Source organism: Hypomesus transpacificus, chromosome 7 (assembly GCF_021917145.1).
Source record: "Hypomesus transpacificus isolate Combined female chromosome 7, fHypTra1, whole genome shotgun sequence".
NCBI lineage: Eukaryota > Metazoa > Chordata > Actinopteri > Osmeriformes > Osmeridae > Hypomesus > Hypomesus transpacificus.
In genome coordinates, this window is record NC_061066.1 from 615724 (window position 1) to 639809 (window position 24086).

At 40.1% G+C, this 24086-nt stretch overlaps 6 protein-coding genes across 9 annotated transcripts; 2 read left to right on the forward strand and 4 right to left on the reverse strand.

Moving 5' to 3' along the window:
* Positions 1-1025: 1025 nt before the first annotated feature.
* spi2 (Spi-2 proto-oncogene) lies at positions 1026-3098 on the reverse strand. The gene is made up of 5 exons (XM_047023085.1): positions 2937-3098; positions 2728-2821; positions 2564-2640; positions 2258-2408; positions 1026-1946 (listed from the first exon to the last, which is right to left on the reverse strand). Exons 1-5 carry the CDS (start codon positions 2937-2939, stop codon positions 1609-1611), a joined length of 663 nt encoding a protein of 220 aa, XP_046879041.1. The 5' UTR covers positions 2940-3098; the 3' UTR covers positions 1026-1608.
* Positions 3099-3404: 306 nt separating this feature from the next.
* On the reverse strand, positions 3405-5488 carry spic (Spi-C transcription factor (Spi-1/PU.1 related)). The gene is made up of 5 exons (XM_047022862.1): positions 5348-5488; positions 5004-5091; positions 4577-4680; positions 4368-4485; positions 3405-4218 (listed from the first exon to the last, which is right to left on the reverse strand). Exons 1-5 carry the CDS (start codon positions 5357-5359, stop codon positions 3716-3718), a joined length of 825 nt encoding a protein of 274 aa, XP_046878818.1. The 5' UTR covers positions 5360-5488; the 3' UTR covers positions 3405-3715.
* A 705-nt stretch (positions 5489-6193) lies between these two features.
* si:ch211-214j24.14 (uncharacterized protein LOC559160 homolog) lies at positions 6194-11109 on the reverse strand. 2 transcript variants are annotated; one of them, XM_047023019.1, is made up of 3 exons: positions 10895-11109; positions 10235-10277; positions 6194-8667 (listed from the first exon to the last, which is right to left on the reverse strand). In XM_047023019.1, the coding sequence occupies exon 3, from the start codon at positions 8473-8475 to the stop codon at positions 7735-7737; it is 741 nt and encodes a 246-aa protein (XP_046878975.1). In that variant the 5' UTR covers positions 8476-8667; positions 10235-10277; positions 10895-11109; the 3' UTR covers positions 6194-7734. The 2 variants fall into 2 exon arrangements, with proteins under 2 accessions (XP_046878975.1, XP_046878974.1); XM_047023018.1 differs by lacking the exon at positions 10235-10277 and having other exon boundaries at positions 6200-8667; positions 10895-11099.
* An 894-nt stretch (positions 11110-12003) lies between these two features.
* Positions 12004-15862, forward strand: atp6v1e1b (ATPase H+ transporting V1 subunit E1b). Of its 2 annotated transcripts, none has more exons than XM_047023020.1 (10): positions 12004-12089; positions 12193-12247; positions 12963-13028; positions 13307-13416; positions 13634-13700; positions 14225-14314; positions 14533-14601; positions 14704-14798; positions 14890-14977; positions 15080-15862. In XM_047023020.1, the coding sequence occupies exons 2-10, from the start codon at positions 12215-12217 to the stop codon at positions 15140-15142; spliced, it is 681 nt and encodes a 226-aa protein (XP_046878976.1). In that variant the 5' UTR covers positions 12004-12089; positions 12193-12214; the 3' UTR covers positions 15143-15862. The 2 variants fall into 2 exon arrangements, with proteins under 2 accessions (XP_046878976.1, XP_046878977.1); XM_047023021.1 differs by having other exon boundaries at positions 12039-12089; positions 12196-12247.
* A 259-nt stretch (positions 15863-16121) lies between these two features.
* On the forward strand, positions 16122-19694 carry ada2b (adenosine deaminase 2b). Of its 2 annotated transcripts, none has more exons than XM_047023014.1 (10): positions 16122-16199; positions 16351-16728; positions 16850-17069; positions 17318-17528; positions 17635-17762; positions 17870-17960; positions 18055-18163; positions 18468-18625; positions 18841-19043; positions 19350-19694. In XM_047023014.1, exons 2-10 carry the CDS (start codon positions 16416-16418, stop codon positions 19447-19449), a joined length of 1533 nt encoding a protein of 510 aa, XP_046878970.1. In that variant the 5' UTR covers positions 16122-16199; positions 16351-16415; the 3' UTR covers positions 19450-19694. The 2 variants fall into 2 exon arrangements, with proteins under 2 accessions (XP_046878970.1, XP_046878971.1); XM_047023015.1 differs by having other exon boundaries at positions 16130-16199; positions 16313-16728.
* LOC124469614 (probable polypeptide N-acetylgalactosaminyltransferase 8) lies at positions 19472-23361 on the reverse strand. Its single transcript, XM_047023011.1, has 11 exons — positions 23111-23361; positions 22389-22629; positions 22092-22258; positions 21785-21968; positions 21484-21681; positions 21271-21385; positions 20880-21065; positions 20472-20609; positions 20242-20337; positions 19982-20149; positions 19472-19861 (listed from the first exon to the last, which is right to left on the reverse strand). Exons 1-11 carry the CDS (start codon positions 23304-23306, stop codon positions 19727-19729), a joined length of 1824 nt encoding a protein of 607 aa, XP_046878967.1. The 5' UTR covers positions 23307-23361; the 3' UTR covers positions 19472-19726.
* Between the last annotated feature and the right edge of the window lie 725 nt (positions 23362-24086).

The following is a 24086-nucleotide window of genomic DNA, read 5'->3' on the forward strand; positions in this document are numbered from 1 at the left end:
AACCTTGACATTTGAAATATTCAACATGGAAAGAGGGTTTGATATATTTTTGAGTCTTTTGCCATGGATGTGGTTGCTAGGTTCCTAATTAACATTATTGAAGTTAAACACGTGATAACTCAAGCTCTGGTCTCCAGTGAGGCCAATTTGGCCAACAAGGCTTAAAGCTGCTGAGCTTAAAGGAAGAGGTACAGTACTAAGGACTTTTGAACCCCACACATTAAGGCTTCTGATCATAGCCTAAAGACAAGATCCATAGCAATCCATAACCCGCTGAGACTTACTTTACATAACCTGTCACTGTTTTTTTTGTACCAACAATATCAACATTTATAATATTTGTCAGTCAATTGTCGTTAATCATAAGGGGATTTGCAGTACCACTGAAAACAAAAGCAACACGCAATGTACATTTTTTTCTCAGAGACAACCAGTCTGCATGCTGCTGTTCAGACAGTCACATCGGAATGGGAACAGTAAAGCCCTTCATTTGAAGTACGGCAGTTCATTTGTTCTCTCCCTCCTCCATAAGATAAATAACTCAGTCGCTGTAATGAAAGCCTTGATGATGCAGCCTAGAATTCATCAGGCAAAACAAGCTAGTCTTGACTCAGAGTTTGGTGACTGTGCTCAGTTAGGTTTTAAGTATGGCCTTTCTTGGTAACAGACACAGAGAGATCTGTTACCCCATTTATAACTCGGTGGGCTCCAGTGGTAAATGCTAGGCTTAAGGGAGTATCATGTGGGTCTGCTACAAAGAGCACACAAAATAATTTTGAATTGCCTGAGCTGGATAGGAGTTTGCATCACAGAGGAGATTTAGCCATAAAGTCACCCTCAAGAGTAGCAACAGCCAACGCAGATTCTTTGCAATAGATGTACTGCACTGCCCCCCTCAGGTAACACTACAACATGAAAACTTTAGCCATTTTTAATGCAATTGATAACACAAAGACAGCATAAGAAGATACACAGAAATATGCCAACGTGGTAACAAAACATTCAAATAATTTACGGTTTTAACAGCCAAAGTCAAACCTGTAGGCCTACAGGTTATTGACATCGGAAGACACAGTTACATAACACTACAGTTACATTATAAAGATGGACAACCATCTCACCCACATAGGCCCACGCATGATACGGTGGTGAACTTACTCGTCCAGTCATCAGTTGTCGCTGTCGCGTACGCTGCATATTTATGCTCCCCACAGAGTGTGGTCAGTTTTAAACTTTATGACGAAGCATGGAAAGTATCGATGCTAATGGCGTACTTTAAATATGCGTTCTCCCTTCTTTTAGAGAATGTAAATAAAATGATGCAAATTTGTTTGCTTGTAGAATTGGTTGAATCATCTAGTTATTAAATAATTAATTAATTAATTAATAAACAATTAATTTTCAATGAAACGGCCAGCTGTTTGGCGAAAAACGGTCTGATTAATTTTTAGGTATCGAGTCAGTGGCTTTATCTGTGCAGGAATTTGAGCAGTATTGCAAATGTAGCCTATAGCCTACTGAACAAAAATCTTAACGCAACATGCAACATAATGGATTAAATGCTATTTACCAAAATAACTAAAACTTCCTATCCGAAGCCCTTGTCATTTATAAAGTTTCAATCTTGTAAGCATTTGTGCTTGAATGTTTTCCGTGGCACATCCTCAAGGCACTCAGTGTGTCTCTGCTGAACTGGTAGGTGAGCTTCTTCTTAACTTTAAATATCTCTCCAGAACGCCTATAGTTCCTCAAAGCCCTGCACATCTTCTGGTATGTCATAAGCCTTCTGTTTCCTTTCCTCTGGCCCCAAAGTGCTGCTACCTGGTCCTTGTACTTTGAGGAAAAGCTGAAGACCCCTGAGGCCTCTGGCACCCAGGAAACACAATGGGCCATGTCTGGATCTTCGAGCATCTCAAACAGGAAGTGAAACAATCGTACCTTTCTACCTGTAAGTCACCATGGTGATTGTGGTTAGTAGATAAAGTACAGAGGATCAGTTAATCATTCCCCCACATCAGTCATTTGGGAGATGCTTTGTTATGACTGTGCCACATAGCAGTAAATTGTAACGTTTCCAAACTATTGGTTATCAGACATATGTAAAACATAGGGCCCCAAAGGTTTAGTACTGAATGGCATCATTGTGTTTTACAGTAAAGGGTAGGTCTGTTATTTATTATTTAAGTGTTGTTCACTTACTACCCGCTATCTCCAATGACAGTATGCCGATCTAGTAACCCACAAAAGGAGAACTCACCTCTCATAGCAGGTTCAGTGTGGCATGTGGACGATTTCCATTTAAACACAGAGTTTGGAGCCGACCGAAGCTCAGATAATGTGACAGTTGTTTGGTTTAATGTTGCGGTGTTACATTTTGATTGTGTTGGTTGGAGGTCAGCTTTATCACCCTGAACAGGATAACAGATAAAGTAATCAGAGAACAGATGTACAATATGAAAATGAAAATCATTAAACAACATGTATTGTTACATGTATTACAACATGTAATGTTGTTCCCCACATAAATCGCTGTAAAATGAAGTATAATCCTTCCTACAGTTACCTCATATGTCAATCCTGATTCACTTCCATTACGTTCCTTCACAGGCAGAGGTGTGGACCAAACACAGTTCTCTTCCACTGCAATTTAACATGAACATTTGACAGTGGGTTTGTACCCTGTCATTTTATCTGAATCCTATAAATTTAACTTTGGAAAGGACCAACCTCTTTCACTACCGACTCCAGTGTTCTGCCTGTAGTACTCTTCCAGAAACTCGAAGATAACCTCCAAATCGGTCTGATTTTCCTGGAAAGAGTTCTGGTAAAGATGCAATAATGAGCAGCAAACCCACTTAAACTCTCCACAGTTTTGTTGTAAGGATTGATCTGTATGCATTGATCTCGGCAATAGTTGGTTAAGCTGTCATAGTTACCATAATTGTCTGGTGTACAGTAGAGGGTAAGATGGTTTAAGAACTTATTCCAACGCCAGCCAGCTATGGCACAAAGCTGTTTATGAAGTAAAGGACAGACTAACACTAAGACATTCAACCTTTTTATAATTCCACCCTGATATGAGAACCAGAAGCCTTTTGTTCCCCTCTATGAACCCCCAACACAAGAACAATGTCCTCCACTGCCATAAACCTGCCCAGACATCCAGCAAACTCCCAGGTCTGACCACATCCTCTCCACTGGGCAAGATAAGAGTAGATGGACTGCTACACTGCATTGACACTTTCTGAGAAAAACATTTTTCTTTGGCTTTGACTCTCAACGTCATGGATGCATTGTAGACTTTTTGGTCTGTCATAAAATAATGAACATGGTTTAGTTCTTTTTTTGTCATATATTTGACCAATTAATTGTTTTGCAGCTAAAAGAATAATAGTACAACACAATTGTTTGGACATTTTTATTGAAATGTAAATTGCAGAAATACTGTAATTATTAGCTATAAAAAAAATAAAAAAAACATTTCGCTTTTTACTGTATCTACACACATTGCTTATGACTGGTCCACAACTCTTCTAGATGAAGGTAAGTATGAGTGGACTGGATGTTAAACATTTTCACAGTAAATCATTTGCATTACCATGACTTCCAAGACAATTACTCAGGGTGAGCAGGCCAACATTAGGCACCCATAAAAAGATCAAATTGTTAGTTTACAAAGTGTCTCAAGTGTTTTTGTCTCCACAGTGCTTGAGGCTTACACCTTGGTGACACTGCGTGACAAGAAGCCAGTGCCTAGATCACAGTCTACCTGGTGGGGGAAGTGTCCGTACCCGCTCGGCCACTCAGGTGCTACAGAACCGGGATAGTAGCCCTGCTCAAGTGGGGCATGTTGCTGCTGGTGGTGGTGGTGGTAATGGAGGTGCATGTCTCGTCCAATGTGCCCAGAGGGATGTCCAGGGGTGTGTGTGTTTCCAAGCCTTTGGAGGATCATAGGATTGAACTGGTAAGTGAGTTTGCGCCGCACTTTCACAATCTCGCCAGTGCGACTATAGTTGCGTAGTGCCCGTGCCATCTTCTGATAGGTCATGGTCTTGCGGTTACCCTTGCGCTGTCCCCAGCACTCTGCTAGCTTCTCCTTGTTCTTGGAGATGAAGTGGAAGGTTCCACTGCCATGATCGGTCCACTGGATGGAGTCCACCATGTTGGTGTCATGAAGTGCTTCATGTAGGTATTCATAAAGACGGAGCTTTTTACGACCTGGTGAAGTGTGGATCTGAGCTTATTATTAATGTAAACATACTGTAGATACTGTACATGAAAATAAACGGAAAATTCTGCATCATTTCAGTTAGATTTAAAGTGTTTTTTGCACAAATTGTTAAGAGGGATGAAGATAACCTGCTTACCTTTCCCAGTTCTCAGTGGGGGCAAGATGGAGTACATCTGTGCAGACTCCACCATCACAGAGGGACTCAGCGAAACATCGGGGACTACGTGAGTCAGATGGTTCACATCCATGTGATACTGTAGGACACACACACTTTAATTTAAACAGCATTGCACACTTCACAAGTGGTCACATTTTTTGAAGTGTGCACCTTTTCTCAATACTTACAGTTGTCTGATACCAGTCATAATGTAAGTCAGAGGAATGTGTGATTGGGTATTCGGTGATACTCTGACGAACAGTAGACTGTGACGCCTCGTAGTACTTAAACTCTAAATAGAAAGAAATATTTCGCTTAAGTTTGTCATTTGTAATTTAAAGATCAAATTACATTTAGTGTACGCTATACTGTGTACTGTATAACACAAATAATATACCATTGAGTATGGTAATTCAGGTTTCAATTACGCATCCCTAAATCAGATGATAAATTATTGTGTGCGTATAATAATATAATATTAATAGTGATTGTTATGTTTTATTTGATCTAGTCTTAATTTATTCAGGAAAAATGTGTTTGTTTTTCCAATGAAGACCAAAGAACAGCTACAAAATTACATAGAAAATACTGTATTAAATGTATGTGTAAATGTACCTGGATCATCATATGGATTGCTGGAGTGCCTTTGAATCACATCAATTGCATCCTGGAAGTGTTGGTTGATGTCGTTGTCCAAGGAGCTCTAGAAGTGCATAATAGTTTGAATGTAAGTGAATGAACTTAAATGTACTTAATTTCAGAAAATACCATACAGTACAGTGGGTGTAAGTACCTTACATAAATGTTTTTTATTCTATTTGCCGATACGAATAATTGCGAAAATATGCACACATATTGAAGTTATATTCTTGTGGTGAAAATAAGATGTATTATTCTTCTAAGAAATCAACATGCTTCATTAAACTTCATATCGTAAAAATCGTATCCGCACAACTCACCATCTTATGCATCACAATGCCTGTGAAGGCTTTTGCTAACCGGCTTTGGATTTGATGCACTTGCACCTGAGAACGGGGGCTGTTTAGTGCAGGTGTGCAGTACCTGGACAGGTATATATAGAGCAACCCACCAATATTCACCGTTTGGACAAACAATTGGATTGTCAGATAAAGGTTGGTTGTTTTAAATATGTCAACGTCACCTCTACAGTCAATGTTGAGGAAACACTTCTCTTTTTGGAAGAAGAGATTAGGTAGACCATCCCTCTCAAATTTTTGGGAGGGGAAAAAAACTCACATCCAGGAATATTATTTACCAGTCTTCATATTTGCATCTCTGGTAGATAATCATCTTGTGCACCGAGCAATGGTTGAAATCTGAGCCTGACGATTTCTAGAGATACTGTATTTTCCATATCAATTACATTACTTTACATCTGCATGTACCTGCTTAGCCCACAGTTAAGCCAGCAACTATAAATTGCTAGTTTTCAGATTTATGTCATATTTAATGTCAGATAAATGTAATATTTCTTCCATTTTATAATTTCAATTTTTCCTGCCCAGTTTTTGAGAGTATGCACATGTTGCATTTAGTGTGTCTTTAGCCATTAGGAAGGTTCATGTCTCATTGGGACCATTGTTACGTAGATGTTTGTTGTCCGCCATACAAACTCCTCCCCCATCAAATAAGCATAGCCTTTTTGAGAAGTTCTTTTATTGCATGCTGCCTACATAGTTTTAAATATCAACTGACTGGCTCTTGAAGTTCCCCTTTCACGTGTTTGTGAATGCCACAGGGGTCATGGATGGATGGATTGATCATATCATGAACACAATTAAATAAAGATGCACAGATTTCATAAAGTTTTAATGATAAATTGTTGTGTAAAACAATGGAATAACTGTTAAAGCAAAGTGTTGAGTAACAGGTTTAATGGCAAACTGTTTTCTAGCAGTGTGTATGTGTATTTGAGTGTGTGTGTTTGTTCTTCCTGTAAGTGCTGCACACTGATAAAGTTTGGACTGATTGAAGGAAAGGGACCACAAAACCTTGCCTTTCTCCTTTTCTTACTTTGTTCCCATTTGAACATTACACACAGTGAATTTTCTGTCAAGGGACCATCGTAAATTATCAACCACTGCTTCTAGCTTACTACCTCATTCTGTTTTGTCCTAATGTATATACTTTAAACGCTAAATCTCTTAACTCTAAATCTTATAGGGTTCCATTTGTGATTATAATGATGATAATGAACAAACCATATATATATATACAAGACATTTCTGTATATGTATTTGACTCAAACTATTTAGAGAATGACAGTGTGTTTGTGTCTGTGTGCATGAGAAAGAAAGTGAAAAGGCCAGGAGAGACAGAATATTTCTGTCAAGGTGTTTACACTTTGTGGTAAAGCAGGCGTGAGGGATCTTTATCTCTCTGAACAAAAGACCAATTTTCCTTCCCTTCCTCTGTCCTCTGTTTTCAATGGCTCTATTTATACCGACACCAGTGAGGGAAGGGCAATGTAACCGCAACATGGTCAACATCTATTTAACTTCTTTATTTACTGGCAATCAATGAAAATCAAGAAGTTCAAAAGCCACTGACAGATAAGGATATCAGGGAAAACAAATGCATGGTGGCATAGTTGTTAAATCCATATAAATGAGATCATGCTATGGTTGGGGGTTGCATTTTACATCCCAAAAAGATATGATACGGAAAGGTAGGCAGGTTGGCTATCATCCCAAAGGTTCAGTATTTTTACAAATATTTTATTCTATTAATCAGAAGGTTGCTGGTTCGATTCCAGGCTGTGCAAAATGAAGTTGTGTCTTTGGGCAAGGCACTTCACTTTCCTCGGGGGAACGTCCTTGTAATTACTTTAATAATAATGATTATAATAATAATGATAATTAATAATTTGATAAGAGCGTCTGCTAAATGATTAAATGTAAATACATAGAACAGGACATTGACAAAGATTGTCGAAAGGAGACTAAAGCAACAGAGGGCAGTGTAGCATCACAAATTGCATGCATTCTGTGTTGTGTGTTATATTACTAATGGAGAGGAGAGCCAAATAAAACAAACCAAGATGAAGACTTCAAAATTCTTTAAAATTCTCAATTTATATATGTAATTTAGAATTCCTGGTTTACCACTGTGAATCTACATAGAAACAAAAAGGCATTTCCGCCAACCTGTTCCAAATCTCATGACGTGAACTGAGGTAGCTCAAGAAGCGGATGAAAGATCTAACCAATGTCCATTATACACAGATACAAAGAAAATCATTTCATTAAATCTCGTATTTAGTTTAAGGATGTGGAAAAGTTTGGAATTTATTTTTAAAGACCAGTAAGAGTGGCTCATGGGGTAGCTACTTTCTGCAGTAGACCATTGCTCCATAAGCCGCCACTCCAACAATGGCCACCAGGGCGGCACACCCACACAATAACACAGGCATCTCAGTGTGGGAAGGGGTTAGAGAAGCCTCAGGCTGTGTCTTCTCCTGGACTTCTGTAATGGTGGGCTCCGCAGCATCAGGGAGGGTGCCAGTAGACTCGCAGTGACTGTCAGTCTGGCTCTCCAGTTGCGGTTGTGGTAGGACAGGTGGAGGGTGGAGCTCTTGCATAGAATATAGCTGCTCTGCTACCTCAGCGGCAGTGGGGATGGAGGGGACAGGGGTGGAAGTAGCGGAGGGCGGCTCCAGCTTGACAACTGGCATTGCCATAGGTGGGGTTACATGGGTGACATGTGCCAGGTGCTGAAACGGGTCTTCCATTGACATCAGGAGCTCCACAGTCTCTGGGCCCCGCAAGCCTTGGTCGGCTTGAGCACGAGGGTGGGTGGAGCTTATCTCCCCCCTGAGCTCAGCCAGCTCCCTCTCCCCTCCCAGCATGCTCAACATACTACTCTGCATCTCTTCCTCATCCTCCTCCAGGGTGCCCTCCTCCTCATCCTCCACCCCCAGGTCTTCCTCCTCCAGCAGCTCAGCCTCTTCCCGCTCCAGGTGCACCATGTCGGAGACGGAGGAGTGGTTCTCGCTGCGTTCTTCAGGAAGGATCATCCCGTCACTGCTGTCCAGGCTCTTGGTGTCCTCGCGATCCATGTCGCCCATGGTGGACCAAGACTCAGCCAGCAAGCTTTCGCTTTGCCAGGGTCCGGACGCTGCACTCTCTGTTTGGGTGACAGGCAGGGTGGCTGGGCTCAACCAATCAGGGTTGGGCTCTCCAGACAGGGAACTGACCTCAGCACCATCTCCCCTTCTGGACTCAACTGGGGCCTTGCCCTCCAGACTGAAGACTGGGCTCTAACAAAGGGGGAAAATCAATGCATTAACATGGATATCTATGAATACACATGACTAAATCCAGATAAAGAGCTTTGAAAAGCTGTCTGTCGTGGTGTGACATGGTTGTGGTTAATGTAAAAGAAATGTTTATGTCCTTTATCTGACCATAACCAGATAAAGTCTGAATGGAAAAAGTTGCACTCTTGTTCAGCCTTGGGCTGCATGCTCATGTCTATGTATAGCCTTGTCCCCACATTTCTGACTATGTATAGGCACTATATATGCCTCCGTCTGTCACCAAAGAGTGGAAGCTATTTCAGAGATTTCACATGACGTGAGGATTGGTCAAGAGGTGGGATATAGAGGGGAAGTGATGAGGATGTTTGAAATACCAGATTTTTGGAGTGGAGAATGGATGACTATTCATCTTTTCCACACACACACAGGACTGTTCTTATCTCATAAATATAATTAGCAATATACTTTACAGATCAGATTGTTGTGTTTTTTGATTTTAAGGGAGAGAATCTGGGGGAAGCTTAATGGGAATCAGGAAAAAATCTAACTCACACCTACTTAAATAGTGACCTCTTTCACCTCCTGTAAATACCTGCTATAGTCCTTCCATGCTGTCTCTGCCCTGCCTGCAGTAAATACTTGACATTGCCCAACCACTGACTAGATTGGACATTCAGTTTCTCTACAGCTCAGAATGTCAGAAATAAAAATGTCTGGCTGTACAAGTGGGTGGGTTCTGGCATCAATCAATGTTTTTCAATTTCTTCCATAAAGCTCATATTATCATTATTATTTCATTTTTTTTAATGCTTCTTACTATTTTACATTTTTGGGGGGGGGGCAAACAGTTTACCTCCTAAACACTCTGACTAATCCCCCAACACACACGTGGGAGGTTATCACATCTAAACCCAGCCCAGGCACACAATCAAAAACTGAGATCAAGAGGAAAGGGTTGTGTTAAAACACTATCCTTGTTTATTAAACACTACAGCAATATTACCTACCCACTAATGACAGCAAGTTCATTGAAAGAAACATGCTTCTCACAATAAAGTTACATGGGACCTAAAATATGTGCCTTAAGACAAACTCACAGACAAAGGATATGCTAGTGTTGTAAAGTAGTATTATTGAGCCCAAATCCTCCTCCTATCAGTAATGTAACATGGCTCTATCATGGCTCTACATCTGGAACACGTTCATGATTCCCATTTCTCAATCATTAATCAACTATCTACAGTGAGTCCCCACTGTATTACACAGTGACATAGAACAATGTGTAAACTCTTCTACAAAAAACATTGCATCACAAATTAGAGCCTGCTTGATTTATTTAGCCTGCTGACACTAAATTTGGGAATGTTGTTTGTGCTGCTCAGCACATATGCTGTTTGCTGGACATGCTGCTATTAGAATATGAAGTCCCTCTATCTGTTCAAAAGCCAATCAACCTTTTACCACTTCCCATAATCCTAAATTTACTGATTAGTCTGTGTAAGTAATATGATTCTCATTCATCCTAATTTACCAATGACAGAGGACTTTGACCCTACATACTACATACCAAGGTGAATCGATCCAGTCAAATTGGAGTCTTGCACGTTTGCCTATGATAGTATCAGTTGGGAAAGGCAGTGATGTCATAGATTCAGAGCCAATCAGATCTCGGTGAAGGTCATAGTGAATGTCACTACACAGGAAGTAATTAATAACTACTTATTAAAACAGAGACAGATCAGATATTACGCTTATGTTTATCCATCCACAGCGATAGTTACAACTAGCACTATCATGCATGCTTGAGGGTGTTAGCACATACACTTGCACTTACAGTATGGAAAATGTAAAGGAAGGTGAAGATCACAGAGAAACAAACTAACAACTCAGATAATCCTTCCCTTGTTGATTTGATAAACAAAACATGCTATAAATGACAGCATGACGAAAAACAGACCCAGAAACAGACAGTAAACAAGTGGTAAACAAGGTTAGCATGTTGCCCTTCATAAAGGTGTCAATAGTGACTTGTACCGTTCCAACACATAACAATAAGCAAATCAAATTTGGACCAAGTATTTGCAAGAGCACTTTGTATGCACTTACTCTATTGATCCAGACAGTTTATAATAGTTGGCTAAGTCCCATAACTACTATTTTTGTGTGGAACATTACACTAAGTCTTTTAACCTTCTATTATAAAGAGAATAAAAAGTGTCCAACCTACCTGACTCCTCTATGGAAACTTTTATATGGATGAGAGCTGTTAAGCAAGAGACAGATATTCAAAATGCACAAGAGACATACATTTAGACATGGAGTCTGGAATTGAGCAACAGAAAAGCTGACATGGAGGCTGTGCTTAGCAGTGGAACACCAGCTGCTGCTATACAAGACTCTCTCTCACTCTCTCTCACACTGTCTCTCTCCCTCACCGCCTGTCCATGTCATGACGTAACATTTGGCAGGAGTGGGCAGAGTGGTGACTTTTCTGCAGAAAAAAAAAAAACTGTTAGTGTAATGCTGCAGTGAAATAATTGTCAATTTATTCACAAAAGAAAAAGAAAACACTTTAATCCTAAACTCACACTACAATCTTTTTCAATATCTACTTTTGTGTCAGCTTGGTAAGATAGATAACCTATCAGATGTCTGTTCTGGGCATGCATGAGCAGACATCATATTATTCTGCTTAGTGAATAACCTCTGACACAGTGACAGGGTTCAGGGTTGGTAAACAGTTGCATTAGTTTTGCAATAGTGCAACTAGTGTATTTCAGACAAAATAAACAGTTACAGCATTAGAGAGGTTTACACAATTATTCAGTAGTGTGTGATCTTCAGTATGCTCCAGTGAGGATCATAGCTTGGAATAAATGTTTTTGGCTTAGATTTATGGATATTTTGATAATGGATGTTGTTGAATCAACTGAACGAATTTACAATGCTTGGTTGTTTTTTTGGAAATTATATGAATGATTTGCCTGTAGTACCCTCTACTGGTTGTTGTACTGTCCTCCTAAGGCCATCATTGCTGTAGTCTGTGTTACCCGTTTAAATTTAACGTAAAACTTCCTCTTATTTAGATTATAAACCGCTTTAAGTATTTCTTATATTTCTGATTTCTGTTTCCCCTCTTCTCGCTTTCGCTTCTTATAAATATGATAGATATGATTTTGGCAAACAAAAAATTGACAGAAGGTTAATTAAGTTACGGCTCAGTTTCTCAAGCAGAATTTTGCATTATCCAAAAATTATATTTAAGAGGGGATATTTCATTATTTCCCAAACCCTCACTGTATTGGTTGACTAAACAGGAAGTAAACATCATGTGACTTACAATATCAGCTGATCCATCGTAGACATCTTTGAGAGTCACGACTACGGCGATTAATTCATCCGCTTGTGTTTCATTTTTTCTGGTAATTATACCACTGGATTGTGTGTTTTTTGGTTCACGGTTAATATAATTGACATATTTGTATTTGTTGCGTCGAAATTACCTTGTTATTATTTTTCTCCTAGCGGATCTTAGACAGCTGCGACCATGGCGCTCAGCGATGCCGATGTACAGAAGCAGGTACATAAATTCAGCTAACCTTCAGAGGAAAGACGTACATCACAGGCCTTCTCCGATTTAAAGGCCTTGCAATTTAGATGTAAATCGAATTTTAGATGGACCTTAGTTGATATCGACTTTAACCAATAATATGTCACGGTTGACATCGAGAAAATCCGAAAAATACGAACGTATTTAACTGAATAAAACACATTAAGGCTAGGAAAGGGTATTCAATGCTCATTACTCACCGCAATTTATAACAATCGACCATAGATCGTTCTGTATTTTGTGGAGAATCGTAGTCCAAAAATTTCTCTGGTCACATGATTGTCTGTTGAGGAATGCACTGTCTGGTTTCACCAACCATGTGATGGATACAACATGATGTAGTTCCATGCAAAGTTCACTGCAAAGCAATAGTTCTTCCCAGCCTAAATGTAAATGTATTCCTCGTACATACTAATTCTGTATCTGTAGTTTGATTAAGGTCTTCCTTGTATGAAATGGCTTCGACAATTTCTAAAGAAAACGCACACTAGGCACAAATCACACCTTAGTGACAACGTTTAGCAAGTATTCAAAAGAAATTTGGAAGGGGGGAAAAAGAGGGCATAACTCAGTCCAATTTAAGAACGAGGGGAAAACGGAATCAAAGTCATTTATATAATGAAATGTGCTTTATGCTTATCAGAATGGTACATTATATTTTCACTTTGATATCTGCTCTGTTTAGATCAAGCACATGATGGCCTTCATCGAGCAGGAGGCCAATGAGAAGGCAGAAGAAATTGATGCCAAGGTAGAGTGTCTATTTAGTCTATTTACCTTATGGTCTGTTTGAACAATGCATTATGTTTTTAAATAATTCCAAATAAAAGCCAAAACTCAATTTCCAGACAGGAGTGTACTGCTGAGAGTATTTCATTGATTAAAGTAACTTTGCTTTATCATACCTGGCTTCTCAGACAGTGAGGTTAATCTATTACCTGATCATCCATACAGTATACAGTTCCCTTTTGTACTTCACAATTGTCTCAAGACCCTTTTCTGTGAGTGATATGTGTGTCTCCCCTTCAGGCCGAAGAAGAGTTTAACATCGAGAAGGGTCGTCTGGTTCAGACGCAGAGGCTGAAAATCATGGAGTATTACGAGAAGAAGGAGAAGCAGATTGAGCAGCAGAAGAAAATGTAAGTCGTGTTTTTGGCCGTCTGGACTGTTCTAGAGGCATATCCACCCCATTGACTTCCTCTCCCTCTGTGAAAGAGGAACTTCCTCATGGATGTTTTGTGTAGTTAGTCACATGAGTCAGTGGAATACAATGTCCTGATCTAATTCTTTTGAAGCTAACTTGTATGTAGATATATAACATTGAGCAATGTTAAAATATTTTCTCTCTACTTCTAGTCAGATGTCCAATCTGATGAACCAGGCTCGTCTGAAGGTGTTGAAGGCTCGTGATGACATGATCTCTGTGAGTCTCATCCATCCTGTCCCATCTGTCCCAGAACATATGATAGGATGAGTTTGCAGTGAGACTCGACATCTCTCTCTCCAAGGTCAATGGGTTACTTAGTGAACTTCACACAGCTATATGACTTGGGGCCTCTTGCTGGAGATAGCTAGGAGACAGTATCTAGCAGGACTTTGCTGAGTTATGATAGTGTCATGTATCCTTTTAAAGGATTGAAACATGATTACCTCATGCTTTGCCTTAAAAGGAAATATTATATGGTAGAGTAATATATCAAAACAATATTTGTACTTGTTTAATACAATGTATATAAGTCACTCTGAACCCTATCCACTTCATTCATTTGACCTCCAAGTACTAGGCATTGATGAACCAATGATTCCCAGCTCCTAATAAAACATCTGTTCAATGCATTTTATTGATAGTCTTAAGTCGTTCCCCGGTCATCATTTGAATATCATTGCAATCTCCATTTTTCTTCTCCATGAAACTTACATTCATTGTCATGTTAATATGGGTCTCAGGAAATGTTAAATGAGGCACGCCAACGGCTGTCAAACGTGGCTAAGGACTCAAGCAGGTACCCAGCACTGATGGATGGTCTGGTTCTGCAGGTGAGGAGGTCATCTCTTTATGATGCACATTTAGTATTAAAAAGTAAAGGTTGTGTTCCTGTTTGGAATATAATTTATGTCAGTTCTTACAATGCTTGACACAGATTCCCTTCTGGGATCAATACAGTTCTTATATACCCATCCATTAATTTACCCATCCCTCCATCCAACCATCCATCCATCAGATTCAACTGACATTGTCCTATTGTTTCTGTTAGGGTTTCTACCAGCTTCTTGAGTCGAAAGTGACCATTCGTTGCCGCAAACAGGACGTGCAAATGGTCCAGGTCAGTCCACCAAATACATTTCCTGCTTTTTCTTGTGGAGTTGTGGAAAAGGATGGTTCATTTGTGTGGATGCATAAAACATGTTTTGTGTTGTATGCACAGGGATCCTTTCAAAAAAACATACCCATTTACAAAGCAGCAGTGAAGAACAATATCGAGGTCCGCATCGATCAGGAGAACTACCTGTCTCCAGACCTGTACGTATAATTCATTACCAGCAACATAATAATGAAATCAGGTGTCTGAAATGATTGTTTGAAGTTTAAAGTTGCGCCTCTCCTTTCCCAGCTCTGGTGGTATTGAGGTCTACAATGCCGATGGGAAGATCAAAGTGGCCAACACTCTGGAGAGCCGACTGGATCTCATGGCTCAGCAGGTGAGATAGGGACACACACCCATAACATTTAATGCTTCAACTATATAGTATGGTGATCGTTTCTCAGCTCATTACTAACTGAGAGTCTGTATCTGTGCCCAGATGATGCCTGAGATCCGTGTGAAGCTCTTCGGCGCTAACATGAACCGCAAATTCATGGACTGAGTGTCTCCGTGGTCTTACAGAGAAGCTGTTCTTTTTTTTTTTTTTTTTTTGTGTAAAAGATTCCATTCCTGTGTCTATGAAAAAAAAAATGCAATTCCAACTCCAAAAAGACACTTTGTTTGTTGTTGTGTGATGTATAGTCATATTTGTGCAAATTCTGGGACGGTATAGAAGTTGCAACTTAATTTGCGTTTGTAAGTGGGAGATGTTTTTGCACTGAGGTAACTGCTGGTTTACTCCATCAAGGGGTTTTTAGTTTACACACCTCAGTCAACAATGTCTTGATTGGTGAAATTGGTTTAGTATTTCAGACTCCGACTGAATCAGCCATAAGAGACAGAATCTCTTTACTGTTTCATTATGGATTCCTCCATGTTGGCCCCACATTAATCTCTAACTTGACAAATTGCATGTAAGTATCGTAATAACAATAGGTATTTCTTGCCACCTAGCAAAATTGAAGTAATGTGGAAAAGTGCAAAGACCATTTATGTTTTATTAAGTTGAGTTAATTTATTTATGTTAATATCTACATTGCTCTTGTCAGAAGGGGGATGTAATTCTACAGTATAGGGTGCACAATATATACGGTTTGAGGATTCCCCAAAAATATTTGTACGTTTGTGCTTTGTTTTATGTTGTTAATTCGGATTAAATATGTCCATCTGAACAAGTTATATTGTGAAAATATGATGTAATAAAGTATAAATCAAGAATGAATATTTTTTTCTTTTTTACTTATTTTGTTAGGCTGTAGTTGCGCAATGTATACAATGACTTAAGGTCACTGAAACCACTTAAAATATTTTTACCTCAAAATGTTGTAACATTGGTCACGGGTCATCCACTGGTTCATCATTTGCACAATTGTGTAGAAGAGAATGTCCCCATTATCTTATAGATGGGGGAATTCTGCTGACAAGCTGCAATTTAGAGGGAAGCACCATCTCATTGTGACCTACTGTGTCTTAACAAGCAAATACTAGTCTGAACTAGTCTGGCATGAGGAAAAGCTTGGAGAGAGACACAATCGCAGGAGAGACTGAAGAACTGAAGGGTAGGAAACCTTGCTTACAATAAACGTACATTTTCTCATGCTTTATTAGATATTCAGTGCAAGTACTGTAGGTTATCCAGCAGTACTAAGACCTTTCTTACGGTGACTCACAGTAGACTCACAGTGTCTTTTCCACTTGTGACTGGCGAAGTCTGAAGGTGACACATACTCCCCAAGGGAGTCCAATATTACGTCCCACCGCACCCCAGGAAGAACATGATGGTTATGTCCACTAGAGGGAGCTACAAAGCTACCCTTGCATCTGCAGCGTTGATGTGGTTTGTGACGGTCTGTGTTGGGGTCCCGGACCCCCGTCAGCGGGATCTGATAATACGTCAGGAGGCCTCCAGGCAGACAGGGGGCAGAGTGGAGCTGACAGCGGCAGAGCGGAGGCTTGACTCTCACCTGCACATGTTAAAAGAGCAAGAGATGACAGCTGTGCCGTTCCTTCCTGCAATGCACTTTTTCAAGGCACGGCCTTTCATCCAAAAAAGCAAAATTTTCAGCTTACTGCAAAAGATGCCCAAAGGTTATATTCTATTCTATATGTCTTCAAACCTTCTTGATATACCAAGGGTGTGAAAACAATCTTATCTATTCCTCTGTGGTGTTTTCCAATGTTTAACATGTTGATCACCACTCTGTCACAGGGGCAGCCCTTCACATCCACAGCTTCTCCCTGGTCAGTGTTGATTGGCTGGTGAAAAATGTAACATACAGACCCCATTGCTATATCTGCTTTACCTGGGACACATCTGTGCGCTTCCTTTTCTCCAATGGACGGCCATTTCCTCACTGGGACTGCTTCTCCTGGTATCTGATTGAGACCTTAAGAGCCAACATGGATGACCCAACAGGCTTTGACAACAGGTTTACAATAACAGATACATGTATTTGATTTTGATCTCATTTAGGTCTATTAAGAACATTCTTATTGGTTTTACCTTTACATCGAATTACAGACAAAGGAGACAGAACACAATTACACATGGGGAACAGTGACCAAAAACTGAAAACAAGCATACATCGGGCTCTTTGACATTGAACCACAGCAGAACAAGTATGTGATCTGGTAAATGTGCTAAACTACAGTATGCATTAATAAATGTTTTTCCCAGCTTGATCAGGAACCTCACTCTGTTCACTGAAGATCCAGAGAAAGCTTATCCAAATCAGGACATAGTGTGGGAGAAGTTTGAGAAGGCATTCCTGGCAGCTTCTGGCCTGGTCTCTTATGCACCTGTGTTCAAAGACTACATCTACAAGGGTCTGGAACTTCTCTATGAGGATAACATCATGTACTTGGAACTAAGGGCTGGTTTGTCAAGGGTTTGTGCCAACATGGAAAAAGTCTAGTCCAAAATACATTGAATACCCATTGATCATAAATATATTATTCAATAATAAATATAGACTATTTTCATTTATGTTGTAGACATATGAGCTTGATGGAAGCACTAATGATAAAGCGTGGTCTCTCAGAGTGTATGAAGAAGCATCCCAACAATTCATGGCTTACCATCCTGACTTTCTTGGAACCCGGATCATAATTTCCGCTCACAGGTGCAGTTACAGATAAATACAGTCCCTACTAAAATGATACTTTCAATGTATACACTGTATACAGTATATGTAAGGTGTGGGTGTGTGCTTTTTGTTTTTGCCCCCAGGACTCAGAGTGTGTATGATGTCAAAGCAGCTGTGAAAGAGGCCATTCAGTTGCAGAAAACATTTCCACAAGTTGTTGCAGGATTTGACCTGGTAATGCGTCTGTTACATCCTGGTAAGATTTAGTTGTGAAGTTTATTTAATTTGTTTGCATCTGACAAACATTGTGTTTAACCACTGGTTTTAGGTTGGTAGGGAGGACAGTGGCAGGCCTCTGTGGTACTTCAGAGAGGCCCTGTCGCTCCCTGAACAGTTTGGAGTTGAACTGCCATATTTCTTCCATGCAGGAGAGACAGGTGAGCAAGAAGGATTGCTATCACCTCAAACATGCTAAAGGGCATATAACTATGAAATGCCCCTATAGGAGTGCAGTCCCACCGAATTATAATAAACCTTTTAGGTAGAGTTTTCTAATCACACATTTGTAAGGGGACTGCAAACGGCGTTTCTAGAACAGGTGTGGAATTAACAAATCTATGTTATTTGCTTGCTATATATGTTTAAGGGCTTTTGATTGGTTAGATGCAAGGGATTGTCTGACATTTAGGTGGATTACAACAGCACTGTTCATTTATTGTAAGCGTTTTAACGTATTTGCAGATATGGATGGTACTGATGTGGATGAAAACATCCTGGATGCCTTGTTGTTTAACACCACCCGTATTGGACATGGGTTTGCGATGGCACACCACCCTCTTGCAAAAGAGCTTTCCAGGCAACAAAATGTTCCAGTGGAGGTGTGTCCCATCTCAAACCAAGTGAGTCAAAAGTGGATGTAGCAGATAAGACTAACAAAATCGTTTCTGAGGAACTCCAGTAGCTTACTGGATAAGTGTGTGTACCATATAAGCTGAAACCTTAACAAACCTTAACAAACGACTTGGCTGCATAGCTTTCTATTTCCTGTTACACTTCACTTCCAATGAAGTATCTCAAATATATCTTAATTTTTTTTGTCTGTTTGTTCTTCCAGGTGCTGAGGCTGGTGTCAGACATGAGGAACCACCCTGCTGCCATGCTGATGTCTGAGGGACATCCCATGGTGATCAGCTCTGATGACCCTTCTCTGTTCGGGACCACTGGCCTCTCCTATGACTTCTATGAAGCCTTTGTGGGGATTGGTGGGATAAGAGCGAACTTGGGCACCCTCAAGGAGTTAGCAATCAACTCCATCAGGTTGGATACCCTTCAGTAACCCTATGTAGCACATCAGTCTCTGGTGTTTGTGGATACTCATTAGCCAATGCATTTACAAAAGTGCATAGGTCACTGATCGTAACAACGAGATTGCCCCAAAACATTGCGAGTAACCGAAACATGAAGCATACATTGGGAAAAACCAAAGAAGTGGCAATGGGAAGAACATTAAGTGCATGTAGTTAAACAAGTTACAAATTAAACAACAACCTAAAAAGTGCAATGCCAATTAGTATTTTAGGGTCAAGTGTGTCCTTTTAATACAACCACTTACACTCCCTATAGGTACAGCTCTCTGCCCTCTCCACTGAAACAGAAAGGCCTAGCAATATGGCAGAAGAAGTGGGAAACATTTCTCTCTGAGAACACACAGTGGGAATACTGAACAGATGACGGAAGGACCAAAGCCATTATACTTTTTTTATTCACTTATGAGTTTAGTAAAACAAATATAGAACTTGAACATCAAGAGACAGACTGTCATTTACATACTTTTTAACATCCACATTTTTTGTGGCAGCAAACTTATACAACCACTTTGACTCACGTCGTTTAACAGCATTATTTAACTCGCAGTTGAGGTTAATGTTCCAGTTTTGTGAAAAAATAAAAATAAGCCTGTTCATCCTACATGATGTTGTGAGCCAGTCAATCTCAATCATTTAAAAATCTTTGATTACATACTGGATGGTCCAGTTTTGCCCACTACAAGCCTGAAGGAGGAGTTGGTGGTAGGCCTCTTTCCCTTTGACAAGTTCTACACATCTCTGTGTGTCTCGGTTCTGGATAGCGCTTCCCTGTGGAGACAACCACAAACAACATTTTACTAATTGAATGCCTTTACTGCAACACCAACTTTACAGTGGGTCATTTTCTGTCACTTTGAACATAGTCAGTAGTTATAGCAGTAACATCACCTGTTTGAAGTCCCAGAGCATGTTGAAGCCCTTTTGCTTAGCCAGTTTGCAGTCATAGAGACCTGGTACATTACCAATGCCAGGGTCCACCAGACAGCGGTTACTATTATACTTGTGGGATTTAATTAGCCCTATGTAGATCTCTCCAGAAGTCCTATAATAACAGAACTGTATACAGGCAACATTCAGTACTACCATCTTTACATTGTACATATACTCAGTATACTCAGTATAATTAACTTCTGCACTACTGAACCAACCTGTGGAGAGTAGCCATGGCATCCGTACATTACAGGAATGGTCCCTGGAACTGGACCTTGGTCAATGCAGATGTCTGGATTCAGGTTATTAGTTACCTAATAACATAAACTGACATTAGCCATATATCTTGATAGAATACAAAAGTCATGATCCCACAGTACTTTAGGAGGAAGGATGTCCTGCTGCCATTAAAAGGATAACAGGTAGAAGACATTGTGATGTCACTTACCATTCCATAAGCCACCAGGTGGTCCAGGGAGTCCAATTCGGGATACACGTTATCTAGGTACCACTTGAAGGGCTTGCACTTTAACCTCTTTCGAAGAGCTTTCCTCTCCGAAACATCTCCTATATCAATCCCATGATTCTGTCAGAGAAAATTACATTTATGTAAAGCCACAGGCAACAGTATATAAATGGAGGAAATTAAAAGGGTCTAGTCTTCAATAACATCCCTCCTATTGTATGAACAAAGGGCAACAGTGGTGATCTAAATATATTGTATTAGTCTTATTTAGTTGAAACCTTTAAAATATATATATATATATATTGTCACAGTACTTTGGATTTGACAGCCATTTCTTCAGATAGATTCTAAAACAACGTTTGTATTTGCTTATGGTACAGTAAACTGAACCTTGGGTGGGAGATTCCAGGCAATGTTCACATTAGTTTTATAATCATCCATCCAAACTTCAGCCACCCTCAAGGCATTTCTTTTCATGGTAATGGTCAGATCAGGTAGGTAAGGCTTGTGTGCCCTCTCAATGTGGGCAATCTTCGAACAGGGAATGATCTCAATACTTCCTCCACAAAGCCACACCTGAAAAATCCAACACATTAAGAGTGAGACTTTACTGAGAATCATAAATTAGATTATTTAAAGCTGAGATGTTTGATTGTGATGGGGACATCGATAAACCTGACTGATCTTTGTTCAGTTTCAAACATTTGATCAGTTGTACATCACTAATGTTTGCGACAAATGTTTGCTCAATACATTTACATTGAACTGAATCGTGACTCACACGGATACCAAGCTCTACGTTTTCTCCACCATAGATCTTCATCCCACCATCCAGTGCTCCAATTTCCCCAAAGAAGATTCGGTCAGCAACAAGAATACCCATGACTGACGGGCTTCTGAAAGAATAAATCGTAATGACCCGTTTATTTTATTAATATGAAATCCTGTATGTTACATGTACGCAGAAATTGTAACTATAAAAAAGCAAACTTACTTTCCAGGAAGGGACTCATTTTTAAGAGCATACCACTCTGGTCTGAAACTCTCGTACATACACCACAAAGCCCAGTCAAAGGCATGAGCTGAAGGGTGATAATGGGTCACAAGTAGGTCATCAAAATTGACTCTGTCAAACACTGGTGTCAACACAACTGTTCGGTCCTCCTTGATTCGGGCCAACAGAGGTTCTGCCCTGTGAACATAAATACAAAGTAGAGAGTCTTAGACTGGTGACATAGACCATCGTTATTCCTCCATCAAGTCCTTTGTGGAGGGGAGAAGCCCCTCGGACTTACCATTGCAAATGGACTTCTATATGGGCGTCCAAAATGGCTACCACATCCCCGGTAGCAGCCTTCCAGCCTGAGAGTCTGGCCTGCGTGAGCCCCAGCTGCTCAGAGTGTCTGACTCTCACCAGAAGGCCTGGACGTTCCTCATTGATGGAGATGATGTAGACATCCAGCTTCTCCATCAGGTCCTCTAGAGCAATACAAAGAAAACATGCAAATCTGATATCCTATTAAGAAAACCAGCCAACCCATAGTCATTCTTGAACTCAAATGTGGAAATGAAATTTACAGTACAATGGTTATAAAGACCAACCATTGGAGCTGTGATCATCCACTAGTACAATGCTTTTCAACAGATGTGAAGGTGTTTTGTCGATGACGCTGCGAACAGCCCTCTTAATAATAGACAAGGCCTCGTCAAGATAGATCAACACTACACTGAGAGTGGGAAGGTCCTGAGTGTACTTCCTCTGGGCACACCTAATTGTTAAACAAAACATTAACTGTTATCCATGATTAAACAAAATTAAGTGTTTATTTGTGCTATCTATGGTTTACTAGGGAGAGTAGGTACAAAAGGTGCATTTACAGTTGTATTTACAGTGTTTACCTTGGATCACGAGTATCTGGGATATCTCTGTTCAAGGGCAGCCTGTCACTCAGAAAGGCATTGTAGCCGTATCTCTTAAACAGCTCCTCAGCCTCCCTCTGCTCATCCTCTGACAGATCTTCTCCCCATTTGTTGAAGAGATACGAGTTGGGGTACAACTTCTTAACCACCTTATGCTCCTTGTGCTTAGCAGGCTCCACAGGCTGTTCTGCTTTCACATCAATGCTATTGAGGGACTTGACTGCAGACACATACAACTTGCCATTTAGGAAACTATAACCAAATGCTTTCATGACAATATCCCATAATCAGAAGAAAAATCTATATTAAAAAGCACGTGGGAACCTAAAGGTTCCTACTCCCACTCCCTGAAAACAAATAGAGCATTACGCAATGTTTGCCCTAAGGTACTGAGAGCACATGTCAAACGTACAGTTATATACACTATTACTTTAAAATGATAGCAATAAAACAATAACAATAAAAATCAACTTGCTGAGAGGAAATCAAATCCTAAAGAAATAAGAAAATCACAACTATGCTAACAGATTACAAATATAAATATTTTTTTGTTTATTTTGTTATTTGATTGACAAACACCTGCTTGTGTCCTATACAATGTTTAGCATACCTATACATGACCCTACAAAGTCTCATATGTAACAGTTAGGGCCTACAAGTCTGAGGAATTGACATGCTGTGATATAGAGAATTTGACTCACCCAGCTTATTTATGTTAGCCTCCATGCTCTCCAGTCTCATAATAATGTGTTGGTTCCTGACCGAGTCATTCAGGTGGGCCCTCTGAAGGTGTTTTCCGTGGGAATGTATCTCATGTTTGATGGAGGAAATGTAGAGGAGCAGGGCAGTGGCCATAATCATGACAGGGGCTAACCCTCGGAGCCAGCCTAGCCTCATAGTTACTGTGTGTGCGAATACTAAAACTACTTTGAGATGTCCTTAGCAAGTTGGAGGACAATGGAAAGTGGGAGGGAGCATGTGTGGCCCACCTGCTATTTTGTGGATTGTGTTTATACACCCTTTCTCAATACATTATTTTGTTCTCTATTGGTGGTCTAACTGTCAGACACGAGAGTTGAAGATAAAAAAGAGGCTTAGCATGTTCACTCTTTGAATTGCGCTAATGAGAGTCGACTTGTCTTGTTACGTCAACTAATGGCTGTCGCTGCACAGAGAAGCCTCGCACTGATGCTGCTAGCTCTAAATTGGGTTAGTAAACCTAACCTAGAGAATCTGCGCTTCCCTGTTGATTTCCATCCTAGCTTCCACCTCTGGTTCTGTTTACCTGTGAGATGTTTATATTTTATCAATATGCATTTCATGCGCTTTATGAAGCAGAACCACAGCGCTGAAGAGGGAGTTTTTACATGTAGCCTAAGCCTACAGTAATGGTAAATATCATTCCTAAAATACAGGCTGCCCATCATCGTTATTTGTACAGACTCAAAGGGGTATTGCATATCAAATTACAAGTTAAAGATAAATGATCCAAAGGCAAACATGGTGCTGTGCCACATCTGAATCACCACTACATAACTAGCCGTCACTGAGGGCCTTAATTGGTGATGACAATGAGTGTCCTCATTGTGAACAGCTGTTGTAATTTAAGTTTTGTGATTACCTGCTTTCATTACGTACCTGCTTTCATTAAGTAATGGAGCATTTATGTACATAATA

Bases quoted from the DNA above. Each gene is read 5' to 3' on its own strand.
- spi2 (XM_047023085.1), bottom strand. The intron at 2,641-2,727 runs GTTGGTCCTTTC...GTTAAATTGCAG, and splicing joins TGGAGTCGGTAGTGAAAGAG to TGGAAGAGAACTGTGTTTGG. The intron at 1,947-2,257 runs GTGAGTTCTCCT...GGTGACTTACAG, and splicing joins CACTGAACCTGCTATGAGAG to GTAGAAAGGTACGATTGTTT.
- spic (XM_047022862.1), bottom strand. The intron at 4,681-5,003 runs GTACATTTACAC...CTTTCTATTTAG, and splicing joins CAATCCATATGATGATCCAG to AGTTTAAGTACTACGAGGCG. The intron at 4,219-4,367 runs GTAAGCAGGTTA...ACACTTCACCAG, and splicing joins CCCACTGAGAACTGGGAAAG to GTCGTAAAAAGCTCCGTCTT.
- si:ch211-214j24.14 (XM_047023019.1), bottom strand. From the start codon at position 8,475: ATGGGCGACATGGATCGCGAGGACACCAAGAGCCTGGACAGCAGTGAC.
- atp6v1e1b (XM_047023020.1), top strand. From the start codon at position 12,215: ATGGCGCTCAGCGATGCCGATGTACAGAAGCAG. The intron at 13,029-13,306 runs GTAGAGTGTCTA...TCTCCCCTTCAG, and splicing joins CAGAAGAAATTGATGCCAAG to GCCGAAGAAGAGTTTAACAT. The intron at 13,701-14,224 runs GTGAGTCTCATC...TATGGGTCTCAG, and splicing joins CTCGTGATGACATGATCTCT to GAAATGTTAAATGAGGCACG.
- ada2b (XM_047023014.1), top strand. From the start codon at position 16,416: ATGATGGTTATGTCCACTAGAGGGAGCTACAAAGCTACCCTTGCATCT. The intron at 17,763-17,869 runs GTGCAGTTACAG...TTTTGCCCCCAG, and splicing joins ATCATAATTTCCGCTCACAG to GACTCAGAGTGTGTATGATG. The intron at 17,961-18,054 runs GTAATGCGTCTG...CACTGGTTTTAG, and splicing joins TTGTTGCAGGATTTGACCTG to GTTGGTAGGGAGGACAGTGG.
- LOC124469614 (XM_047023011.1), bottom strand. From the start codon at position 23,306: ATGAGGCTAGGCTGGCTCCGAGGGTTAGCCCCTGTCATGATTATGGCC. The intron at 22,259-22,388 runs GTAAACACTGTA...TTTAACAATTAG, and splicing joins CCAGATACTCGTGATCCAAG to GTGTGCCCAGAGGAAGTACA. The intron at 20,150-20,241 runs GTTGGTTCAGTA...GCCTGTATACAG, and splicing joins GCCATGGCTACTCTCCACAG to TTCTGTTATTATAGGACTTC.